At 42.2% G+C, this 22,575-nt stretch overlaps 1 protein-coding gene across 1 annotated transcript in view; it reads left to right on the forward strand.

The window, feature by feature from the left end:
- Positions 1–7,565: 7,565 nt before the first annotated feature.
- Positions 7,566–22,575, forward strand: part of BBOX1 (gamma-butyrobetaine hydroxylase 1) — a 39,564-nt gene continuing 24,554 nt past the window's right edge. Inside the window, exons 1-3 of the mRNA XM_035117640.2 lie at positions 7,566–7,855; positions 17,464–17,935; positions 18,374–18,488. Coding sequence (XP_034973531.2) covers positions 17,537–17,935; positions 18,374–18,488 — 514 coding nt within the window. The 5' untranslated portion in view covers positions 7,566–7,855; positions 17,464–17,536. The remainder of the gene's footprint in view (positions 7,856–17,463; positions 17,936–18,373; positions 18,489–22,575) is intronic.

A 22,575-nucleotide genomic window follows, 5' to 3' on the forward strand; every position in this document is an offset into this window, starting at 1 on the left:
AATGCCGTGAGCACTGCAGCTGTGTTTATTTTCACTGTTCAGGAGTGAACAGGCACTTTCCAGCCTTTCAAAGGAGCAAAGCACTTTGAAGATTCTAAACAAAGAGCTGGGGATCTTTACAGCGCTTGACTTCATGCTATCAAGCAGACACGTATGGGACATATGTCTTTAAAGGACAAATCGGTTGGACGTTTTTAAATTTCACATATGAAAATGTCCATTGGCAAACAGAATAAAGTTGCCTTTTAACATTTGGGCATCAAGGATGGCAACACCTTTAATATTGGTGCTATTTTAAATAAATAAAAACATTTAAAAGCAGATGGGTTCAAATGCTAGTCGAGAAAAGGGGGGTGGAGAAACATCACCTTTAACATCTTTTGACAGTAAGTGTAACGTCCTGTTTAAAGATTGTGATATAGTGAAAACTAGTTTTCATCATTTCATACTATAGTTGAGTCCTCGTCTGTCTGCTTGATTTAAATGTGAGCCCCGATCCATCTACCACTCTTTACATTTTGCTATGCTCAAGGTGGCAGCCAAGGCAGGCTTGGGGACTTCCCTTTGCCATCAGTGGGGACACGGTGAATCCTTTGTTTGTTGAGAAATCTAGGTGTTTCATTTTTCTCCCTGCTGATTACCCTATGTAATGGGATGACCAAGTCAGCCACAGCTCTACAGATGGTAGGTTGTGGGGCGGGGCAGAGTGTCCTCAGAAGCTTAGCAATCATATCTATCAAGGCACAGTCAGGACAGAGGTGGAAGTTTCAAATGATTCAGTGCTCCGCATTATTGTCACTTAAATCCATATATCACACAAAACACGTTGGATTCCTCCAGTTTTCCTCCACATAAGGGTGCATTTCCACATTACTCTATCTGCATATTTAAAAGCAAAACATGCATTGGATTGTCACTGAAGTCATTCTGGGATCTGAAAAGACTCTTCTCCAGTAAATAGTTCAACTTCAACTTTTTCGTGGCTTAGCCATTTTTATATTAAAAGGCATGTGAAGAGAATGCTCAAAAGCAAGCAGGAATGTTTTATTAGCTGCTGCAAGAAATCATACTGAAGACCGACTCAACCATATAATGTTCTAATGAATTAAAGACCCATCAAAATTGTTAAAGGTAAAGGTAGGTACCTCTGACTGTTAGGTCCAGTCGCAGACGACTCTGGGGTTGCGCGCTCATCTCGCTCTATAGGCCTCAAATTAGTTATTTAAAATGCAAAAAAATCTTGTCGCTGTCGCTTAAAAAAAAGCTTGGGTGTCTGGAAATGACTCCTATTCCTGGAACGGTTGTCTGGAAAGGAATATGTGGCTAGTCATACCTCGGTTTAAGTACGCTTCGGTTTGAGTACTTTCAGTTTAAGCACTCTGCAGACCCGTCTGGAACATATTAATTCACACTTTCCATTACTTTCAATGGGAAAGTTTGCTTCAGGTTAAATACGCTTCAGGTTAAGTATGGACTTCCAGAACCAATTACACTCATACTTCAGGTTAAGTACATTTCAGGTTGAGTACTCCGCGGACCTGTCTGGAATGGATTAATCCACTTTCCATTACTTTCAATGGGAAAGTTCACTTCAGGTTAAGTACGCTTCAGTTTAAGTACTCCGTGGACCTTCTGGAACGGATTAATCCACTTTCCATTACTTTCAATGGGAAAGTTCGCTTCAGGTTAAGTACACTTCAGGTTAAGTACAGACTTCCGGAACCAATTGTGTACTGAAACCAAGGTACCACTGTACTTAGAAAGCTAAACTGCAAATATATGTGTGTGTATCTATACATATACATATGTATATGTGTCTATCTATCTACCTTCCCCCTCCCTCTCCCCACATAGATATAGTAAAATATGTTGTAAACCACTGGTCTTTAACTGGTAGATCAGTGGGCTGTGGCCCGATCCAAGTAGGGTCACAAGTGGAGCACTACTACCATGCAAGTATATGATACAAAATTAAGAAATGGATCCCAAAATGCATGTCTGGGTTAAAAGTGGCTCATGGGTCTGAAAAAGTTGTAGATACTTGTTCTAAACCATGTGCTACAGATTATATATCCTTTACTGGGCAGTAAAAAGAGGACTAAAATTCTGAATCTTATTAACTCTGTAAAGTATTTTCATGCTGGGTTTTATGTTGGGACCTTATCTTTATTTTAACATCCCCTAAATGTCACTCCTGATTTTTTTTAAATAACTCTTCCCATGACATCTAATTTTGAACTTTCTTTTAAAACAAACATACTAAATACATACATACATACATACATACATACATACATACATACATACATTTTAATGTGGCGCTGAAGGATTATTAGTCTGTACAAATAGAAGCTATGATCATGAAGTAAGAGTGCTGTTCTTAAAGTCTGACAGAAATGTCTGGTGTTTTTCAAATGGGAAAAATGTGCCTGGGCCTGAAGACAGTTCAAGAAAACTATTTCTTCAGTCTCTTTCCCTACTTTGATCTTTATTCAACCAAAGAAGAAAACTGGGGCTGAATTTATTTCTTGAAACATGGAGATACCTCGTTTCCAAGAACTGTGGACCAGACAGTGTTTTTCAAGACTGCTTCATATAAGGAAACCATTAATTCTGGGCAAGTTAAGCACCGTTGTTCCATTGATTTCAGGTAGAGAGAAATCAGTGGAGCTGATTGATATGTGCTTAACTTTGCTAGATTGTGGATACTGTAAACCTTCCCTGCAAATCTTGTCTTATTCATCGGATTCTTATGCCACAGAAGTGTCTGAATAACTAATCTCCTATTATTCTATTCCATGTTACTGTGGCAACATATGAATGTAGAAACTGCTTGGAAAAGGGAAGATCACAAAGCAGGAACCACACCAGCACCCTAGCATTGCTGAGGGGAATGCCTTTGGCATGATTCCTCCCATATGAGTCCTACATAAGCCAGGGAAAGTGTGGAATAGCGCTATACAGAAACAGCACCTACGTATATCTCATAATTTAGCAAGTTCTTTATCTCTATTAGCCAAGTTACAGGTAGGTAGCCGTGTTGGTCTGAGTCGAAGCAAAATAAAAAAATTCCTTCAGTAGCACCTTAAAGACCAACTAAGTTTATATTTTGGTATGAGCTTTTGTGTGCATGCACACTTCTTCAGATACATATTTCATATTTCAGATACATTGTGTATCTGAAGAAGTGTGCATGCACACAAAAGCTCATACCAAAATATAAACTCTATTAGCCAAATCACTGCACAATTCAGAGATCACATAAACTTATGATGGTACTTTCCTAATACTTAACCAATTGTTGTTTGTTTTTATAAACCTGTCCTATTTGCAAAGTTTCAAGATCCATCATGCACAGAATAGTTCTAAAATGTCAACTGTAAGAATAATCATGCTCCAAAATGAATCCTTTGCTCATCCATAGCAACTCACTGCTTTACCAAAGCTGTTGCGTCACTAGTGGACGATACTCAGGTGTGATTACAAAGCCAAGTTATCATAAGATGGTTTTTCCATGCAAGTCTTCATATGAAACATTTTTCTTCTAAATGTGTCCCAGCAGGGTGGCACTTGTCCCTTTAGAAGCAGAACTTTCTTTCTACCACAGTAAATTCCATCCAGTTGTGACCATGCAGGAGCGCATTCTTAATAAATATCCTGTGTAGCAGATGATAACATTAATTGCCTACTTATTTCTCCCATGGGACAGGTCACATGGTCTAAGGCTCCTCTGTGACACATAACTCCAGATACAGCTGCAGCTTCTAGGTGGCAATTTTCATAATTTCCAGAGCTTGAAAATGTGTGAGAGGGAAACTGAGGCAAGTAATGCCAGGTAAGTTGTAATGACAGCCAGTGTGATGTGGAGCAGGCATCCCCAAACTGCGGCCCTCCAGATGTTTTGGCCTACAATTCCCATGATCCCTAGCTAACAGGACCAGTGGTCAGGGATGATGGGAATTGTAGTCCAAAACATCTGGAGGGCCGAAGTTTGGGGATGCCTAATGTAGAGTGTCTGATATGGACCAGAGCAGTACTCGCCAACCTAGTGCCCTCCAGATGCCTTGGACTACATCTCCCATCAGTCCCACTCAACATATGCTGGCTGGGGCTAATGGTAGTTGCAGTCCAAAACATCTGGAGGACACAAGGTTGGGGAATGCTGGACTAGGGGGAACTGTTTTCAGATCCCTGTTCAGTCATGGCAGGGCCATGTCCCTGCTTAATCTACTACTACGTGGCATGCAACGGGTGGTGCTGGGGAGAAGCCATGAGACCCCTGAAGAAACAGCAGTATAAAAACATAATAAATAATTTCTGCACGCAACTGTAACAGGCACATGGGACAAAACCTTATGTTGAAGCACTCCCGCTTAATTGGGTTGTTATGATGGTCGACGTGGGGCTGGATGGAATAAGTAAATTAACCTTTCTGTAAAATGATATTGTGACAGTAACAAAAACACGTAGTGCACTGTAAAGGAAACGAGTTCCAGATTTTCATTACACATTACTTTGGATATTTCTATTTTAAAGTTCCATTTTACAAGCATTCAGAAAATAGAAGGATAATGGTAATGAGTCATAGTTTTGCTGAGTTATTATGTAATCTAGAAAGGAGTGTGCTTTATTTCAGTTGGATAAGATTCTTTTCCACTTGGATCACATGCAACACCCATTATACATTCCATAGGATGGATCAATCAAGCAAACACTGTTGACTTAAATTAGTTTCAGAATTGCAGCTGCAAAAATGTTTAACTCCTAGATTTCTATCCTCACTCCATTCGTTTTGAAATATTTTCTTTCATATTTTTTTCAGAATTAATTACTACAATTTGAGAGTGTATTTCATGAGAATTTAAAATGAAATGCTGGCAATACTTCATTAGACCAGAATGGGTTAAAGTCCCTCCTTGCTGTTTCATTATCACTGTCTCCACCCCTACAAGTAGACAATTTGTGTAGTCTACGTGCTATAGGAAGCATGGTATATAGAAAGGCTGGGCACTTCCATATGACCTGATTACTGAGCACTCATTCCAGTTTATTTGCTAGATTAGATGACACCGGCTATTTAGTGAGCATTCATTCAGATTTGGTTGTGGGGAGGTTAGATGATGTTGCAGCAAAGCAAGCGTTATCCCACATTTTCCAATGCATTTCCCCATCTATATATTTGATTTTGAGGGATATGGGTGGTGCTGTTGTCTAAACCACTGAGCCTCTTGGGCTTGCCAATCAAAAGATCAGTTTGAATTCACGTGATGGGGTGAGCTCCCATTGCTCTATCCCAGCTTCTACCAACCTAGCAGTTCGAAAGCATACCAATGCAAATAGAAAAATAGGTACCACTGTGGCAGGTCATGTGCTCTAGCTTCTGCCATGTTCCATTGCACCAGAAACAGTTTAGTCATGCTGGCCACGTGACCCAGAAAGCTGTCTGTGGACAAACGCCGGCTTCCTCAGCCTGAAGTGAGATGAGTGTCATACCCCACAGTCGCCTTTGACAGTACTTAACCATCCAGGGGTCTTTTACCTTTTATACCTATATGTGACTTAGGTAAAGTCAACTTTTTTATAAAGTTACCTTTTTTATATGTGATTTACAGAACAGAATTAAGACATATTATGAATGGATTACAGCACTGAGTCTTATAGAATAGAGCTACCAACCCAAATATTTAATTTCCTATACGTAACAAAACTGAGTATGAATTAATTTTCCAGTCTTGTTGCCAAAATGGCTGTTAAAATCTAATTCACAAAACAGTCTTTTAAGTTCTCTACTACATCTGCTCCTGTTTCCATCTATCAGGCTACCCATTCTTAAATCCATGAAAATGTTGCAGTCTTTGATAAAGGCATTGGCTTGACAGTATTAAAACATTGGACATATTCCATACGTTATTTCTGGTGTAACACTGATTAATAGGCTTTGCACTTGGTGGTGTTGATACTTGAAGCTTGATTTCACTACTTGAAACTCCACAGTGTGCTGTTCCTTAATTCTGCACTTATGCAAAGCCATAATAGTTTGTCTTATTGGCTGTGAAATCACCTAGTGTACATCTGAGGAGCAATGAATTATGAATTTGCAAGAGCTGAACATTGAATTGCAAAGTCGTGCAATTACCAGTTTCTTTATCTTGGCTGTATTGTGTTAAAAAGAGAAGAGTTTTTGCACTTTCCAATTTTGTGACACCTACTGGAGATTTACTCTGCACATCTATAGCTCTGCTAATTGAATTTAGGCTAGATTATGGCTGAATGCTAGGAGAAACTTCTTTATGGAAAACAACTGCACAATAGAACCCAGGGATCTTATGGGTTATCGTCATTACATATCTTCAAGCTGAATAGATGGTCATCTGTGGGGGTTGTTCTAGTTCTGGATTACCTTCCTCTAGCAGGGGGCTAGAGTGAGTAGCCTAGAAGGCTCTGCAATTCTACATAGAAATTACATTGGAAATTTAGATCCTATCTAGTTAAACACATGGTGCAATCTGAATACAGGCATAAAGACATAACAAGAAAAAGTTGTAGAGGACGCCTCTACTACTGGGAAGTATGGCAGTGGGGGGATACAGTATAAGCCTTCTATGTTGGGCTGCTGAAAGTGAGAGCACAGGCAAGCTTCAGGAGAGCAGGAAGCGGGGTAGCTGGTGCCACAATATGAACACCAGCAACAAGGTTAGGCAGCTACGCCTTCCCCAAGCAACTAATTTTGCCCACTTCCACACTTGCAGCCTACTTCTGGGGATCCCCACGACAGCCTCCTCTTGCTTACTTGTGAACTGCACTTTCCCTCTGAGCACTACAGCAGACCCAATTCTTCCTTCCCAGAAGAGAGGGCAGCTGTTCCCTGCAATCATTTTATGCTCCCCACGTTCACAGGCCTGTTCTGTGCCACCCAAAGTGAGATGAGGCGCTGTTGCGGTACAAGGGGGGGACACCTTCCCAAGGCCAAAATGCAGCCCCCAGGCCTCTCTATCTGGATCTCCACACACCGCACACCCCTCTCCCTGTGTGCTTGAAGGGGGAGGATTCTTGCTTGTCCAGAAACAGAGGGGTGTGGGTGTAAAACCAGTCTATTGTACAGAGATAAAAATGCCCCTTTGACTTTATTTATTTATTAAATTTACGTGCTACCTCTTTCTCCAATGAGCTCAAGGTGGTGCTCATGGTTTCCCCCTCCCCCATTTTATCCTCGCAAACCAACCCTGCGACGCAGCTTAAGCAGAGAGGCAGCGACTGGCCCAAGGTCATCCCACGGCCTAGTGGGGATCCCAGATACTAGTCCGATGCTCTAACCACTACACCAACCTGCCTCTCCTTTTTGCCTCTGGCGCCACCCACCACTGGTATATGGCCCGAGGAAGGTTGCTTAGAAGGCAATGCGGCCCCGGGGCTGAAAATCCCTCTCCCTTCCTGTTCCTCCAGCCGGTCGCCCGCGGGCTTTCCTGGCTCGCGGGAGTCTCTGAAACTGCGACCTCGAAGGATGTCTATCTTTAACTCTATCGTTGCTGACGGCACCTCCTTCCAAGCAACAGGTTTGGGGGCAGCACTTAAAAAATATCCCGGCATGCTCTGCGCTTTGAGCTTCTCTCCCCGACGCGCATACCTTCCCAAAGGAGAAGGGGTGCGCGCGCGCGCGCGCGCGCAACTGAATAACCGCCTACCGCCTTTGCAGCTGCTCTTTGAGGGCGAGCCGGCGAACTGACCTTCGCCTCCTCTGCCGCGGCTTGCTTGTTTGGCCGCCTGCGCGCCGTTCCTTCCTAACCTGCCTCAGCCGAAGCCGGCGGCGGTGGGAGGACCCAGTTGGCCGGCTTTGCCCAGCTGTAGCGCCCGGCAGGTAAGGAGCCCTCCCACCCGCCACGCCGTTTGGAAAGCTCAGTCTGTGGCTCGGGAGGCCGAAGGTGGCTGCGTCGCCACTGGCAGGCGCTTTCGGTCAGAGTTCATGGGTGGCTCCTCCTTTTTGGCCTCGTCGACGGTGGGGGGAGGAAGGGGGGGAGGAGGAGGGTCCTATTCCTCCTACTGCTTGCCAGCTTGGTCCTCTCCGAGAAAGTTAAATCGGCAGCAAGTCCTGCAGAATTCAACGGGGACCTGTTGCCAAAGTGCAGCTTGGCTTTCAGTCTTAACTCCTGAGAAAGGGGTGGGGAAACCAGTGGAACCCCCCCCCCACTATTGGGTTCTTTCGGGGGCATTGGGATCTGGATGTAGAGGAAAACCTTGTACAACAGACCTTGTACAAGGTCTTCTGAGGAGATGGGAACCTCCCATGGGTGAGCCTGGGCTGAGGCAGCCATGGGCATTTCCCTGGTACAAATCCACTCCATATACAGAGGGAGCCATAGAAGAGGCATGGGGTGCCGCAAAATGTTGCAAATGGAGTGTGCATGCTCAGGGGCCTGGCCAGCCTACCAACCTTGCCTTCTCCTATGACACACCATTGTGCCCCCCCCCTTTTCCATTCCCCCTGTCCTAGTCAGCCAGCCCATACAAAACTTTTTCAGTACTATGTGTTCTGCTTTTGGGTGTCCCCCCTTCCACACTTAGGTACCTCACCACCACCTTTTTTGCACTTCTGCAAACTTTTGGGCTGTCCCAGACTTGATGCTACTTGTGTGCAGGTGCATAAGGAACCACACTATGTGAACATATTTGCATTCAGTAAGCAAGATGATAGGAAGCAAGTGAGTCATTTTCAGAATAAAGCAACGAGTCCCATATTCAGGCTTATGCTTGATGTATGTGTCTCTCCATTTTGCACAATGATGCAGGTAGCCAAATGACCCTTGAGCTATATTCACAGCTACATTCAAATGATAGCTGTGGGAAATGGCGGGGCCTTGTTTTCGTGTGTGTTTGTTTTGAATCATTGTCAACATGCAATGCAGTTATAAATAACAGTGCAATCCAAACCCAAGACCTGTCAGGCTGAGCAAGTTTGGAAAAGGTGCATCTTCAGCTGTCCTGGCTCAGCTATGCCAGCATAAGTCACCCATCCCATCTCAGCTAGGGATACATCTGTGTATCTCCCTCAGTCTGGCTGACCTGGGGCTCAGCCAGCGGAACTTAAGCCACCAGAGCACATGCCAGTGTAAGTTCCCCAATACGAGTGTTTCAGAGTTGTGGTCAGGACAAGGAGAGACATGCAAAACCTTTCCACTAGTGCACATTTCACCTGGTTTACCAGGTCATGTAACTGATCTGTGAAAGGTTTTTGAGAAATGTGTAGATCAAAATTATTTCACAGCAGGTTATAATAGGGATGTTGACTTAACTTGAACTGGTGTCTGTCCCACCAGCTTCCTATACTTAAGATTGCATCTTAAAAAGCAGAGGCATCACCTTGCTGACAAAGGTCCGTATAGTTCAAGCTATGGTTTTCCCAGTAGTGATGTATGGAAGTGAGAGCTGGACCATAAAGAAGGCTGATCGCCGAATAATTGATGCTTTTGAATTATGGTGCTGGAGGAGACTCTTGAGAGTCCCATGGACTGCAAGAAGATCAAACCTATGCATTCTGAAGGAAATCAGCCCTGAGTGCTCCCTGGAAGGACAGATCCTGAAGCTGAGGCTCCAATACTTTGGCCACCTCATGAGAAGAGAAGAATCCTTGGAAAAGACCCTGATGTTGGGAAAGATTGAGGGCACAAGGAGAAGGGGATGAGAGAGGACGAGATGGTTGGACAGTGTTCTTGAAGCTACCAACATGAGTTTGACCAAACAGTGGGAGGCAGTGGAAGACAGGAGTGCTTGGCGTGCTCTGGTCCATGGGGTCTCGAAGAGTCTGACACAACTAAATGACTAAACAACATAAATGAACATCTTCAAGTAGCTTTTCTTCACCTCTCAGTAATCTCATCATTTCAGTTACTGAGAATGAGAGATCAAGGTTTCCAGGTCAGAAGGTGTGACTTCTAATCAAATTTGAGCAAGCCCTCTGCACCTCTCAAATTATAAATTAAATTTAGGATTCTGAAATGCTTCTTTGAGGACGGTTGAAGGGGCATCACTACCGCTAGCCCACCACAACATCTCAACACTGGATGTTTGTGGCAGTTCAGAATTTCCTCCTGTGCCTGAAACAGCATTAGCATCTTACAGAGCTGTTCCTTAGCACTTAATTGGGTAGATATATGGCAGGGCAGGGCAGGACTGGGAACAAGCTGTCTGTGTCAGGTCTTAAAAACTTTCCAGCCACCATGAATTCATCTATTCCTTGGTAAACATGGTTATCAGAATAAAATGCATAGAATGTGTTTACTGCCGGTTATGTTTTAATGTGAAGGGATTTCTTGTAGACTCTGGGTATGGTGTCTTCTTAGGACAAGAGGTTGCTTAAGGTGAGCTCTTTACAAAGTGAGGTTGTGATGCACAACCCTTTTACTCAACAGGAAAACTGCCAATGTCTATGTTAGTGTTCCAGAATAAGTGAGCTGGAGCTTGCATTATAGCCATACAGGATATTACTAGGACCACAGGGTATTTAGCACATTTCCCCCCAATGTACATTACCTAATTTGTTTCCATATCCTTGCAACAAGACACAGGATACATATGGATTGTGGCTATAATGTTATATTTACTTAGCTTCAAACACCAGGGGGGGGGTGGTAGCACACTTGATCCGAATTAAATGGTAATATGTACATAGCCTAAATTTCTGTTCCAAAAACTTTTAATGAAAGAGAATTGTAACACGCTTTGTAATACGGAGATTTTTTCTTTTTCCTGACCTCATCAGCAATTGGCTAATCCCCTAGAATGCAATAATTCGGTTTATTTGTATTTGACTACAGAGTTACTGGTAATAAAATTACCCATCCTTTTAACAAAACTGACCCTTCTCTGATCTCTTATATAAAAGAATATTTGACAGGGTTGCTTCTACATATCCCAGGCATAGGTGGTCTTCCAGGTCAGTATGGTTCTAATCTAGTAAAATATGAAATACTGTAATAGCGCAAGTGTGCCAAATATTGCCTTGTAAAGAAGGAATAGTTAAAGCATATTTCAGCTAGACATTTTAAATCTCACCTCATATATTTTGAACTCCCACTTCCTTTAATGCTCAGATCTTGGCATCCTTGCTTTCTCTCCCCCCCCCCCCGGTCCTCTTTCTTCTAATTTTACTTTGGGATGAATTTAATGTAGTGCTATGGCAGTTGTTCCATCAGCACAAGCTTTTCAGCTTGCCAGGCAGAACACACACACACACACCCCAAATGCTGTGCTGGGGGTTCTCCCACCTTGTTGCATTAATGCACGCCCTTGTGTGGGCTTCCACTAGTAGGACTAGTTAGGTGAAGCCTACTCTTTGTGTTTAAGGCACATTTTGCTATGCCTGGTTTTAGGACTGAAATAGCCTTGATTACTTTGGTGGGTGGAACTAGAGTCGGGAACTAGGGAAGGGGAGTGTGACCCTGTTGGTTCTGCTGTCTTTCAATACAATCAACTGAATGCTTACATGAGAGTGTTTCAGTGAATAAAAATGCAAAACATCTTTACTGCTTGGATGCATTGCTAAGGCCACGGTCATTCTTTTCTGTAAGCTCGCAAAGTTTATCTTTTCAGCCTTTATTTCAAAAGAGGTATTAAAAATACCTTGTGTGATCATTCATAAGGGATTGAAATAATACTGTTGGAAGTTGAATGGTGTGGTGATTTGGGTGTTTATATGTGCAATCCAATCTCATAGGTATTGCTAAAATATGTATCCTCTCCCCATCGCCCTGGCAACCTCTGTTTCAAAATTCTTCATAAGGCACTTTCCCCTGTGGTGACATCTCACCCCTTCTAATCCAAGCAGCCTGATGCTGAATCTCTCACCTTTTGTTCAGGTAATGACCCTGTTATTACCTATCTTTGTTCTTACCTCTCTAAACCCAGCTCCTGAGGAAGCTGGTTTGACTTACTTTTTTAGGCCTTGCTAAATCCATTGATCAAACCCCACATTTACTAATTTCAGAAATTATGGGGAGAACCTGGCACCCAGGAATTTGAGGGGATCCGTGCCCCTTACAAACCTATAACAGTACAGTTGTACCTTGGAGTTTGAACGGAATCAGTTCCGGAAGTCTGTTTGACTTCCAAAATGTTTGGAAACCAAAGCATGGCTTAAGATTGGTTGCAGGAAGCTCCTGCAGCCAATCAGAAGCCACAGAAGCCCCATCAGACATTTGGGTTCCAAAGAACGTTCACAAACCAAAACACTCACTTCCAGGTTTCTGACATTTGGGAGCCAAAACATCTGAGTAACAAGGCATTCAGGATCCAAGGTACGACTGTATTTTTAGTAATTGAAACAAACAGTTTAGAACTGCCAAGCTTGACTAAGATCTTGACAACCCAATTCATTTGCAATTGACACCCATTTTTTGCTACTAATGAATTTAAGAAATGGAAAAAAATGTGTTGGTTTATTTGAAACTGCCATTAGTTGAAGCTAGTTCTTGTGTCTGGTGTAGATTAATTTTGTTCTGAGCATTTGCTTTCCGTCAAATAGACAAGAAAGGTGGGTGGAGCATTATTTGCTTGTCCCACTTAAAAGGATTTAAACTTTTGTGCAACGATTTAAAGCAGGATTATGGTAAAGTATGAAAATATGTACTTGTGGTCTGCTTCAAATGTACCTATCTAAGCATCAATGAATATTTTAAGAATTTATAGCCTAGTAAACATATAATATAAAATTCGGTCACAAATTATCTTCTTGCTGTGTGATGAGCCATTCTGCAGCTGGAATAAATCAAGGGTTTTCCTTTGATGTTCACTCCGCCCAGTTTCAGTGGAAGACACAATAGAAATGTGGTCCAGAGAGCTGGATTTTATTCCTTTTCACAGCTGCAAAAATGTCAATATTTTTTGGACTAGTTACATGTACATGCCTTGGTATTTCTGCCACAAATAAAAAACTGAAACGTGGTATACTCCTAGGTCCAAGTCTACTGCAAAGGTCTGGAAACAAAGCATTTTAAAGACGTTTGCTTGGAAACGTGGCCCTTCAAGCCTTGCTACCATGCCCTTGGGACTCATCCCCCGGCTTCATCTCTTCAGCCACACCCCTTCTTCCCATGCCACACCCTTCATTGTCTTTGCTTTGCGCTATTCTTGAGTGGTTTTGTTTTTTGTATGGCTGGTGTGTGTCCTAGAATTCTGATAATGCCTCATGCTTCCCTGGATGGAGGCTAGAAAGTGGCATGTAGGTGCATGGAAACTAGGCTCCTGTACAAAGATAACATTTACATCCATTGCTTTAGTCTCTGGCCCCACCCAGCTTTGGCATGTGTCTACCCAGAAGGGAATAAATAATAATAATAATAATAATAATAATAATAATAATAATAATACATTTTTATTTATACCCCGCCCTCCCCATCCAAGATCGGACTCAGGATGGCTAACATTGAATATAAATACAGTAAAAACATTTTTAAAAAAAACAGTTGATTAAAATATAAGTTAGAATACAGTTTAAAATGCAGCTTAAAATGCAGCCTCGTTTTAGTGGTAGCCTATAGATCAAAGCCATAAGGGGAGAAAACGTCAAATATTCACCGGGGCCAACTATCCATGCTGGTCCTACATGGGCCAGCAAAAAGAGCCAAGGGAAAATTTATATACAAATCCCATATAAGGGGTTCCATTTAAAAAAAAAGAGAGGGGGGGAGTTAGACTGAGTCCAGCCCAAAGGCCAGGTGGAACAGCTCCGTCTTGCAGGCCCTGCGGAAAGATGTCAAATCCGCAGGGCCCTGATCTCCTGCGATAGGGCATTCCACCAGGCCGGGGCCGGAGCTGAAAAGGCCCTGGCCCTGGTTGAGGCCAATCTAACCACCTTGGGGCTTGGGACTTCCAAAGTGTTGTTATTTATGGACCTTAAGGTCCTCCGCGGTGCATACCAGGAGAGATGGTCCCGTAGGTACAAATGTGACATTCGAGCTGAAAAAGATTCCCCATCCCTGCAGTAGAAGTTGGGATTCTTCGGTCACCACACACTGAAGCACAGAGATGGGAAACATGAAAGTAGAGAAGGCCTGGGAGGTGGGAGAAGCAGCATATAGGGAACCCAAGAGGCTAAAAGGAGGAAGGGGAAATTACTGTCAGTTACTGTCAGGCTTCAAGAATGCGGCTTCCTCCCTTTGCTTGTGGATAAGCAGAACAAAGCAGAATAGACCCTTGCCATTTAAAGAGATTGTAATGACCACAGCGAAAGAACAAAGAGTCCATTCTTGAAGTAAAGGTGCTCCCAATTAATGTCCACACACCCTCGTCAGTTCCTCAGCTTGCAATCTGATCTCGCAACCACTTTGCTTTATGTGCCGCCACCTTATCTGCTCTACGTGACCTTGGACTGATGGGCTGGACACTTTCCAGCGAGAGAGAGTCTGCTAGCTCTCTCTCTTCCAGTTCTTCCTCATTTTGCTGTTAACCCCCCAGTTCTTCCCAACTTTTGTCTTCAGAACTATGCCCCTCTGCAAACCACTATTCCAAATCAATACTGCTCCACTGCTCCTGGGAAGCTTCAGGATCCTGGGCAGGGGGAGGCTCCCACCATTCCTCATCAGAGCAGTACTCCTCAGCCTGGTCTCTGACAGTTACATTGAACAGTAGACCTTGCACCTAGAGACAGCGTGGTTGAAGAAAGGGAAAGGAAGCAGTATGCTGGGAAACACAGGGTGAGCAGGGAATGCAAAGGCCTGGAGAAAAGGGGCATAGATAGAACAGAGAATTGGTTTGGCAAGGCTGAGTGAAAAGGTGGATGTTGGGACCTAAGGACATGCAAGGCACTATGCTGCTGTGAAAAAGTAGCTGAGGATCTTAGACAATGGCCCTGATCCATTGTGGGACATACAAAATAGCCCCTATGTACCACAAGGGGCATACAAAATAGCCCCTATATACCACAAGAGGATTGGTTTTTCGGGTATTGCAAAAAGGTATTTTCTCCGTTAGGAACATAGGAAGCTGCCATGTTCTATCTTGCTCAGGCCACAAAGAGTTGAAGATGACTGGACTGAGCTGGCTAGCAGCTTAGGGTTTCAGATGGGAACAACAGCAAAAAGAATCAACCAGGTGCAAGGCTTCATCTCAGGGTGAGCACAGATATTAGCACATACTTTCCCCGTTATGGAACGATGCGGGTAAACAACATGCCACTTACATGCAGTCAGCAGTTTTCTTTTGCGGCTTGCAGTGATAAGCATGAAAAATTAAAGTTATTGGCTCCGACAGGCTGCATAACCATGAGGCCAATAGGAATTTACATTTATTATGTTTTCAGATCTCATCATTCTTAAGCTTTTCTCTCTCCCCAACCCCATCCTTTAGCTTTGGCAGCTCCTGGTCACCCCAGCTAACTGGGGTAAGGGGATACTGGAAAGTTCAACCTTGTGATTTTTCCAGGAAAAAATGGTTCTTCCTTTGAACCTTAGACAGACTAGCATTATAAATGTGTGTTCCCCCATCTGTTATTAATTGAGAAACCAGCAGCAGGAGAGAGTTGCCAGCCATCTGGAAAACTATGGGCCTGACTGGTTTTGAGGCTTTTGCTGCTGCCACTGCCCACCCCACTCCCCTCGGTTGTAGGGTGAGAGAAGTGAAAGTTGGTTTCCTTGCCCTGTTTTCCATTCATTTCCCCCCCTCAATATAGGATTCAGGGAGTTTCAGAAGCAGCAGTGATGTGCGTAGCTCCATGCTGCTGCATGCCATGTCTGTTTGTTGTCTCCTAGCCTGGGCTACCCTATTGAAAAAAGCAAGGAGGCGCCCAGGTGGTCACATCCTTCCCTTGCTTCAACCTACTGACTGCCAGCCACAGGTGGCTGAAGTAGGCAGCAGCTGCTGCAGCTGTCAGGTTGGGGATGAGAGCATCCTTTGTGCTTGTGTGCATCTGCATGATCCTTGTCTATGTGCGTATGAAAGGGAGGGAAAGAGTGTCTATGTGTGCATGTTTTGACTACCTGTTCGCCTGTATGGAAGGACATGTGTACAAGGAGAATGTTCTCTGGATGCTTAATATATTGACTATAATAATAGTAGTATAATTGTAATATACTATAATAGTATAGTAAGTGATTATGTTGTGATGTTGCAAGGAAAAATATAAGTGGACCTTCTTATCCCAGTCTGCATATGAATTGGAATTGTTTTTATGTGTGTGTTTTATTGTTGATGTTTTTGTTGCTAATCACTTTGGGACGTTTCATGGGAAGTGATTCATAAATGAAATGAATATATAAAGTCGTGACCACTTCTTGAGAGAATCTGTGCTTTTAAACCATTTCATAAGGCAGTCTGCGCCAACCTGGTTCCCCTCCAGCTGTTGTAGATTCCAGCTGTGCTGGCTGGAGCTGCTGGGAGTTGTAGCCTTCTGCAGATGGAGGGCAGCAGGTCAGCAGAGGCTGTCATAAGGGGTGGCTGAAATGGCATGTTCACCGTGACCCTGGCCACAAACACTTGGATGATGCTTCATGAGATTGGATAGCTTTCACATCTCAAAAATGAATCTGTCTGTGTATCTGTAAGCTCACAGAAGCACCATTAATCGTGGCTTTGCAAGTGGGTGAATGTAACTTGCCTAATGGTGTTAGGAGTGAGAGCACCAAGAGACAAATGTGTTGCTGGTTAAGAAGTCCTCTGAGCAGCAATAGGAGGAATTCATTGTTGTGCTAAGCCAGGCACCCCCAAACTGCGGCCCTCCAGATGTTTTGGCCTACAACTCCCATGATCCCTAGCTAACAGGACCAGTGGTCAGGGATTATGGGAATTGAAGTCCAAAACATCTGGAGGGCCGAGGTTTGGGGATGCCTGTATACTAAGCCTATATTGTTCCATCAGAGCAAACATTTCAGATTATCTCCCTTCTCTTACCCCTGTGTGTTGCTCCCTAAGACAATTTCAGGGACACAGGAGGAAGAGAGGAAAGAAAGCCCATTGTGCAAGTGGAAGTCCTTGAATAGGGCTTTGGCTGGCAGTACTCATTAGTTGAATCTCACCCACTGTAAACAAAGCCTCATTTTCTAAGGTTCAAATGCAATATCTGTAAATCTGTGAGAGGTAAGTGGTTGAACAGATCGCTGAGGAATCCACACTTGTCAAATGTGTCAACTGATCCAATATTATGTGCATGGAGAGGAATCCATGGATGCAAGTTATTTCTTTTGGAACAGCCAATAATATTTCCATTAAATTGTCTGATATTGCAACATCTGCTGCTCTCCAAAACCATGGTTCTGTCAGATTTCTTGTATTGGGGTCCAAATTTTGAGGCATCCAATACAAAGCTAAAACTTTTTTCTTTTTCTTTCAAAACACTTGATCAGAACTTCAAGGGGGTTGAGGGAAATGGAGACTTTATGTGCCAGAATGAGAGGATGACAGGGACCAGAAGTAACATTATTTTGAACAGAATCCCTTTTTCTTCTTCTTGCCTTTCATCAATATGCTTTATTCTTACAGCACTGACCCAGAGAGAGATTTCACAGGGTGAAAAGGCCTTTCTGTACTGAAGATCAAACAAGGAAAAGGAAAGATGTGGACTTCAATCGCTAAATACTTGTTAAGAACCAAAGTCCACCAAGACTGTTCTCGAACCCTGCTGCAAGCACAAAACAGCAAGCGCAGCCATCAAAAACATTTCTCCCTGAGCAGGAGGCCCTGGCAGCATTCAATGCCGGGGACAACACAGATGGCTCAGGCCTTCAACATGAGTGCAGCCATCCATAAAGTGGAAACTCTGGAGGCAAATCAGTTTATCTGTGTCCACTGGGAAGATGGGAGCAAGAGCCTTTACCCTTCTGTGTGGCTGCGAGACAATTGCCAGTGCCCAGAGTGTTTCCTGCACTCTGCTAAAGCATGCAAACTACTTCTTGAAAATCTGGATGTCAATGTTGGGGCCAAGGATGTCACTTTGGCACAGAGGGAGAAAAAGGTAAGTGTGTGTGTGTGTTAAAAAGCTGTTGTTTTCATATAATATATTAACCTCCATGTGTAGAACTATTTTGTTACAGTGATTTAATGCTGCTTACCTGGGAATAAGCCTCACTGAACACAGTGGGACTTAGTTTTGAGTAAGCTTGTATAGCATTGCACTACAAACTCTTCAGAGTGAAAGAGGTTACAGTATTAGGCCACAATCCTAAGCACACTTACTAGGGAGAAGGGCCTACTAAATTAATGGAACTGCCTTCCAATTAAACATGTGTAGGATTGCACACACATAACAAGACCACATGCCAGTTGCTTTCATTATGTGGAAAAAGCCAAATCCAACAAAACAAAGAAGAAAAAACAGCAAAGCAAATAAAATGCTTGTTGGATTATTCCAGTCTGCTTTCAATGTATGTCTCTTTCTGTTTTGTGGACTAAGGTATGCATTGTATGGCCAGATGACCACACCAGTGAATTTGAGGCTGAATGGTTGAAGAAGAGATGTTTTTCTGAACAAGCAAGAGCAAAAATGCAGGAAGAATTATTTCTATCAGGTAGTGATTCGTACCATTTCTGTAGTAAATGCATTAAGGGAACCCCATTCTCAATTGATCTGGAATCCATTTTTAATAACAACAGGATTTTATATATCAGTGATAAAGGGCTTCACATATTTTATCTAACTTGATCATTCCTCCTATCTTTTTGATCTAGTATTTAACCAAGGGGCTGCATTGTGCACTTTATTATACACTGAGACTTGGCTAGGATATCATCATTATACGAATGTAACAGGATTTGTATATCACTTAATCAACAAAAACCTCTTCGCAGATTACATAAAATAGTGTTAGTACCGGTACTGGAAATAAGCAAATTTCTCAGAAAAGTGCAAGGCTGCTGCTCTGGGCAGCATGCACGCACTTTACGCAGAATTATGCTCCAATTAGTAAACAGATCCCATGCTGTTTTTTTGGAGGGAGTTCTGCATTCTTGTTTTGCTCAATCCTCAAAAGATGGGGGTGGGTGGGGAGGACTCAGAGAAAATATACAACACAGGAGCTATTTTGTTCCCCAGGCAGAGCTGTTCACAATTCAGAAATCTGGATTTCTCCTGAGAGAGATGAAGAAAACTGTTCATAAATGTTTTAATTGAATAATATAAACTGCCTCTGTTAACCTGTGATTAGCATAATGTTCTTGAAATGAGTGCCAGGAAAGGAAATTGTTGCTGAAAGGGATCAGCTTTTTGGAATTTTGCTCTGATTTTATACACAGATGGAAGCTTGAATTATGTAGTTCAAGAGAGTTGTTTTTTTAAAAAAAATATGGAGAGAACCAAACACTTCTTGTCTCTTGGGAGCCGTGGGGCCCTTCCTCTCCAGCCTTACAACACTGAATTTGTCCGCTTACATAAACATAGAAAGAAAGTTACAGTATCTTGTGTCTATACCATTTGCATTGCATACATTTGATACTCAGGCAATGTAAAGGCATCTAAAAAGATAATAGAGTCGGAGAATCAAATCCCTGAATGCACTATTCATATGAAAAAACTCCCAATACATTCTCTCTCTTTTTATATAGTTAATCTACTGGGGAAAAGGGTCTTTCTGTCTAACATGCTAGTCTTTGCATGTCTTCTTCAATCAATATCAAGCTGATAGTGTCCAGAGGGGAAAACCTTGATATTATCAGTCCATCTAATGAATGACACATTCTTGAGAAATATGAAAAGCAGTTATAGCTCATTGATAAGTCCATGGTCCATGCAGTCTCCTGGAAAGTGTGTGTTCCTTTTCTTCATAGCATGTAGAATCTGTTTTTCATCAGCAATGATAAAAAAAAAATCATCATTTTGAAGGCATGAATGAGCACTATTGGACTTCTTTCTGAAATCTAAGCTATTAAAGTTTCCTGCAAATAGTATGAAAAATAAACAGGTTTTTTCCCACTGCAACAATTTGAGGGCTGCCTTGGAAGCGAGAAGTAAGCTTGTCAGAGCATTCATGGCCTGTCTTTATAGCATTTCTGAGCAACTCCATTGCCACAATTTGTAACCTTCAACCCTGTGCCGCAGTAGCAAAGTGGAAATTCTACTGATTGTGGTTAAGTAGTGGAAACAATATATGTAGCATGATGAAATGGTAGAATAATGAATAATGTGAATGGGGTGGTTTACCAGCAGGGAACGCTGGCATGGAACACAATCCCTGTTTAGAGCTGCTGCTTAATAGATTTTCAAGCTGCAGCTAATCTTGATTTTTTTTTAATGGAATAATGTGCTCCCTTCATTGAAGGAAGGAAAATTGTTGAGATCAAATTCCACAGGCTGATGGATAGACAGGTCTGTTTCAGTATGGTAGAGAGGGTAATAATCAGGATTAGAATAGCAATCTTTTGAAAAAAAAATTAAAAAGCAAAGTGTAAGCTGAGTTGATGCAGCCCAGTCATTACATGCTTCATAAGTTAACAGCAACAAAAATTATCGGAACAATAATAAGTGGTGACTGCATATTTATGTGGCACTATTTTCCACTTGTTATGCAAATCTGCAGAACAAAGCTAACATAATTGTGTGTTTCTTTGCAAATGCAGAGCATATTCCAGAAATCTTTCTTGGTGACAGATGATAGAATGCCCTTTTAATTTGGCATCTGTTTAAATACTCTGCTTCACCATCTATTGACTCATGGCTGATTAAAGTATGAGATATGCTTTTTATGGTGAAACTGGATAAGAGAAGGAAGACAAAAAGTTTATTGAAAAATGAAGCTTATTTATTCAATATTGAAACAGTACAACACAAGATTCATTAAAGCCATAGACTTTCTTGAGGATATATCGTAATGTGCATATAATGATATGTTTATCTGTTAGTTTACATTTAGTGTGAAGTTATATATTTATTTATTACCTTTCAAATGTATTTATTAACTATGCGTATACATACATACATACATACATACGGACTTCATTTTTTTGTAAATTCTTTCATTTCTGTTTATAATTATCTGAATTGCAGATAAGAAACTTTTTAAACATTAATAATTTGGCAACAGTTTCAAGGGTAAAGTAAATCCAGTCTGTCATTTAGAAAAGCCCTATGGCAGAATGGTGCATAGCTAGGCAAAATGCTGTTTTTACAGCATTTAAGCATTTTAGAAAGCATTTTATTGTTACATCTCATATAGTGTTCTGTGTGACAAAGCTATTGTTTTGGAAAGCCAGTTATTTCAACATTTTAGGCAAAGGCATGTTGCATGTACTGCTTTGACCTGGTATTTGCTGAGTTATTTTCAATTAAAGTGTTTGTAAATCTGAAAGATAATCATCTTTATCTCCGTCCATGCTGGATGGTGACTTTCCATTCTCTAGAACAGGCATCCCCAAACTTCGGCCCTCCAGATGCTTTGGACTACAATTCCCATCTTCCCTGACCACTGGTCCTGTTAGCTAGGGATCCTGGGAGTTGTAGGCCAAAACATCTGGAGGGCCGCAGTTTGGGGGTGCCTGCTCTAGAAGAATATCTGCAGAATTCTTATGTTCCTATGAACCCTGTCAGTCACTCAGGTGCTATCATGACTTTCTGTTGCATTCAGCCTGTGTCTGTGGAATTGGTTAACATTTGTCATTTGCCAGATTTTGAAGCGCTTGGCCCATTGAGACATGCTGTTGAGACATTTTGTTTAGGCTAGCTATAATTGATGTTTATGTGAGCTGCATTTTTTATTCTTCTTTGCTGCTGGAAAATCCCTGCAGATTCAATTGTTATGATTTTTATTGTTGTTGATGTTTGTTCAAGATGTGCACCCATTTAGCAGCCTCCAGTCATCACTGTTCTGCTTTAATCTAAGTCAGTCTATTTCCTGACTTCTAACACTTTGCAGCCAAATGGACAGTCTCCTTTCTCTGGCCCCAACTGTTGTGGCTTTTTTCTGCAGGGGATGATTTTCATTGGGTAGTTGTATACAGTACCCTTCTTTCAGTGTGCTCTCTGTGATGGTTATGCCTGCACTGCCATTGGGGTAGGGCAGAAAAAATGAAGCAGATACAAAAATAATGCTATTTGGAAAAGGAATGATTAAAGGTTCCTCAAGAGGGAAAACAGTTAACTGAGAAGAAAACGGCTAGAGGAATCAATGCAGGCTAGAATGACAGTGCAAAAGGCCATCAACAGTTGGGATCATAGAGTTAAAAAATAAAGTTGGATTTTCTGAAGTCTGGAAAAATGGAGAAGAAACACATGCAGATTCCCTATTAAAAATGAGTGAAGAAAGCATGGTATATCATAGTCAGTGCTCAGTGTGGAAGCCTTTCAGTCACCAGTCAAGAAAACTATGCCCCTTTTTATAGAAACATTTTAAGCAATAATACACGAGTGTTAGAAATGTCACAGTATGGACATAATGATGTAACCATTTCTTCCCTCATTTCCAGGTAGTAATTCCTCATTTTATAGAGCACTTGCAAACAAAGAATGGCCAAGAAAATGAGTGCAACTTTACCCAAGACAGGTGGTGGTAATAGTAGTAAGGTGAGGTGTTGAAGGACAGAGCTGTTTGTGCCATATAGCCAGGCCTGCCATCTCTAAACTAGCCTACTACTCTCAGCTGCAGAGAATGGAAGCTAACCTGTCAT

This window comes from Zootoca vivipara, chromosome 1 (genome assembly GCF_963506605.1).
Source record: "Zootoca vivipara chromosome 1, rZooViv1.1, whole genome shotgun sequence".
Classification (NCBI taxonomy): domain Eukaryota; kingdom Metazoa; phylum Chordata; class Lepidosauria; order Squamata; family Lacertidae; genus Zootoca; species Zootoca vivipara.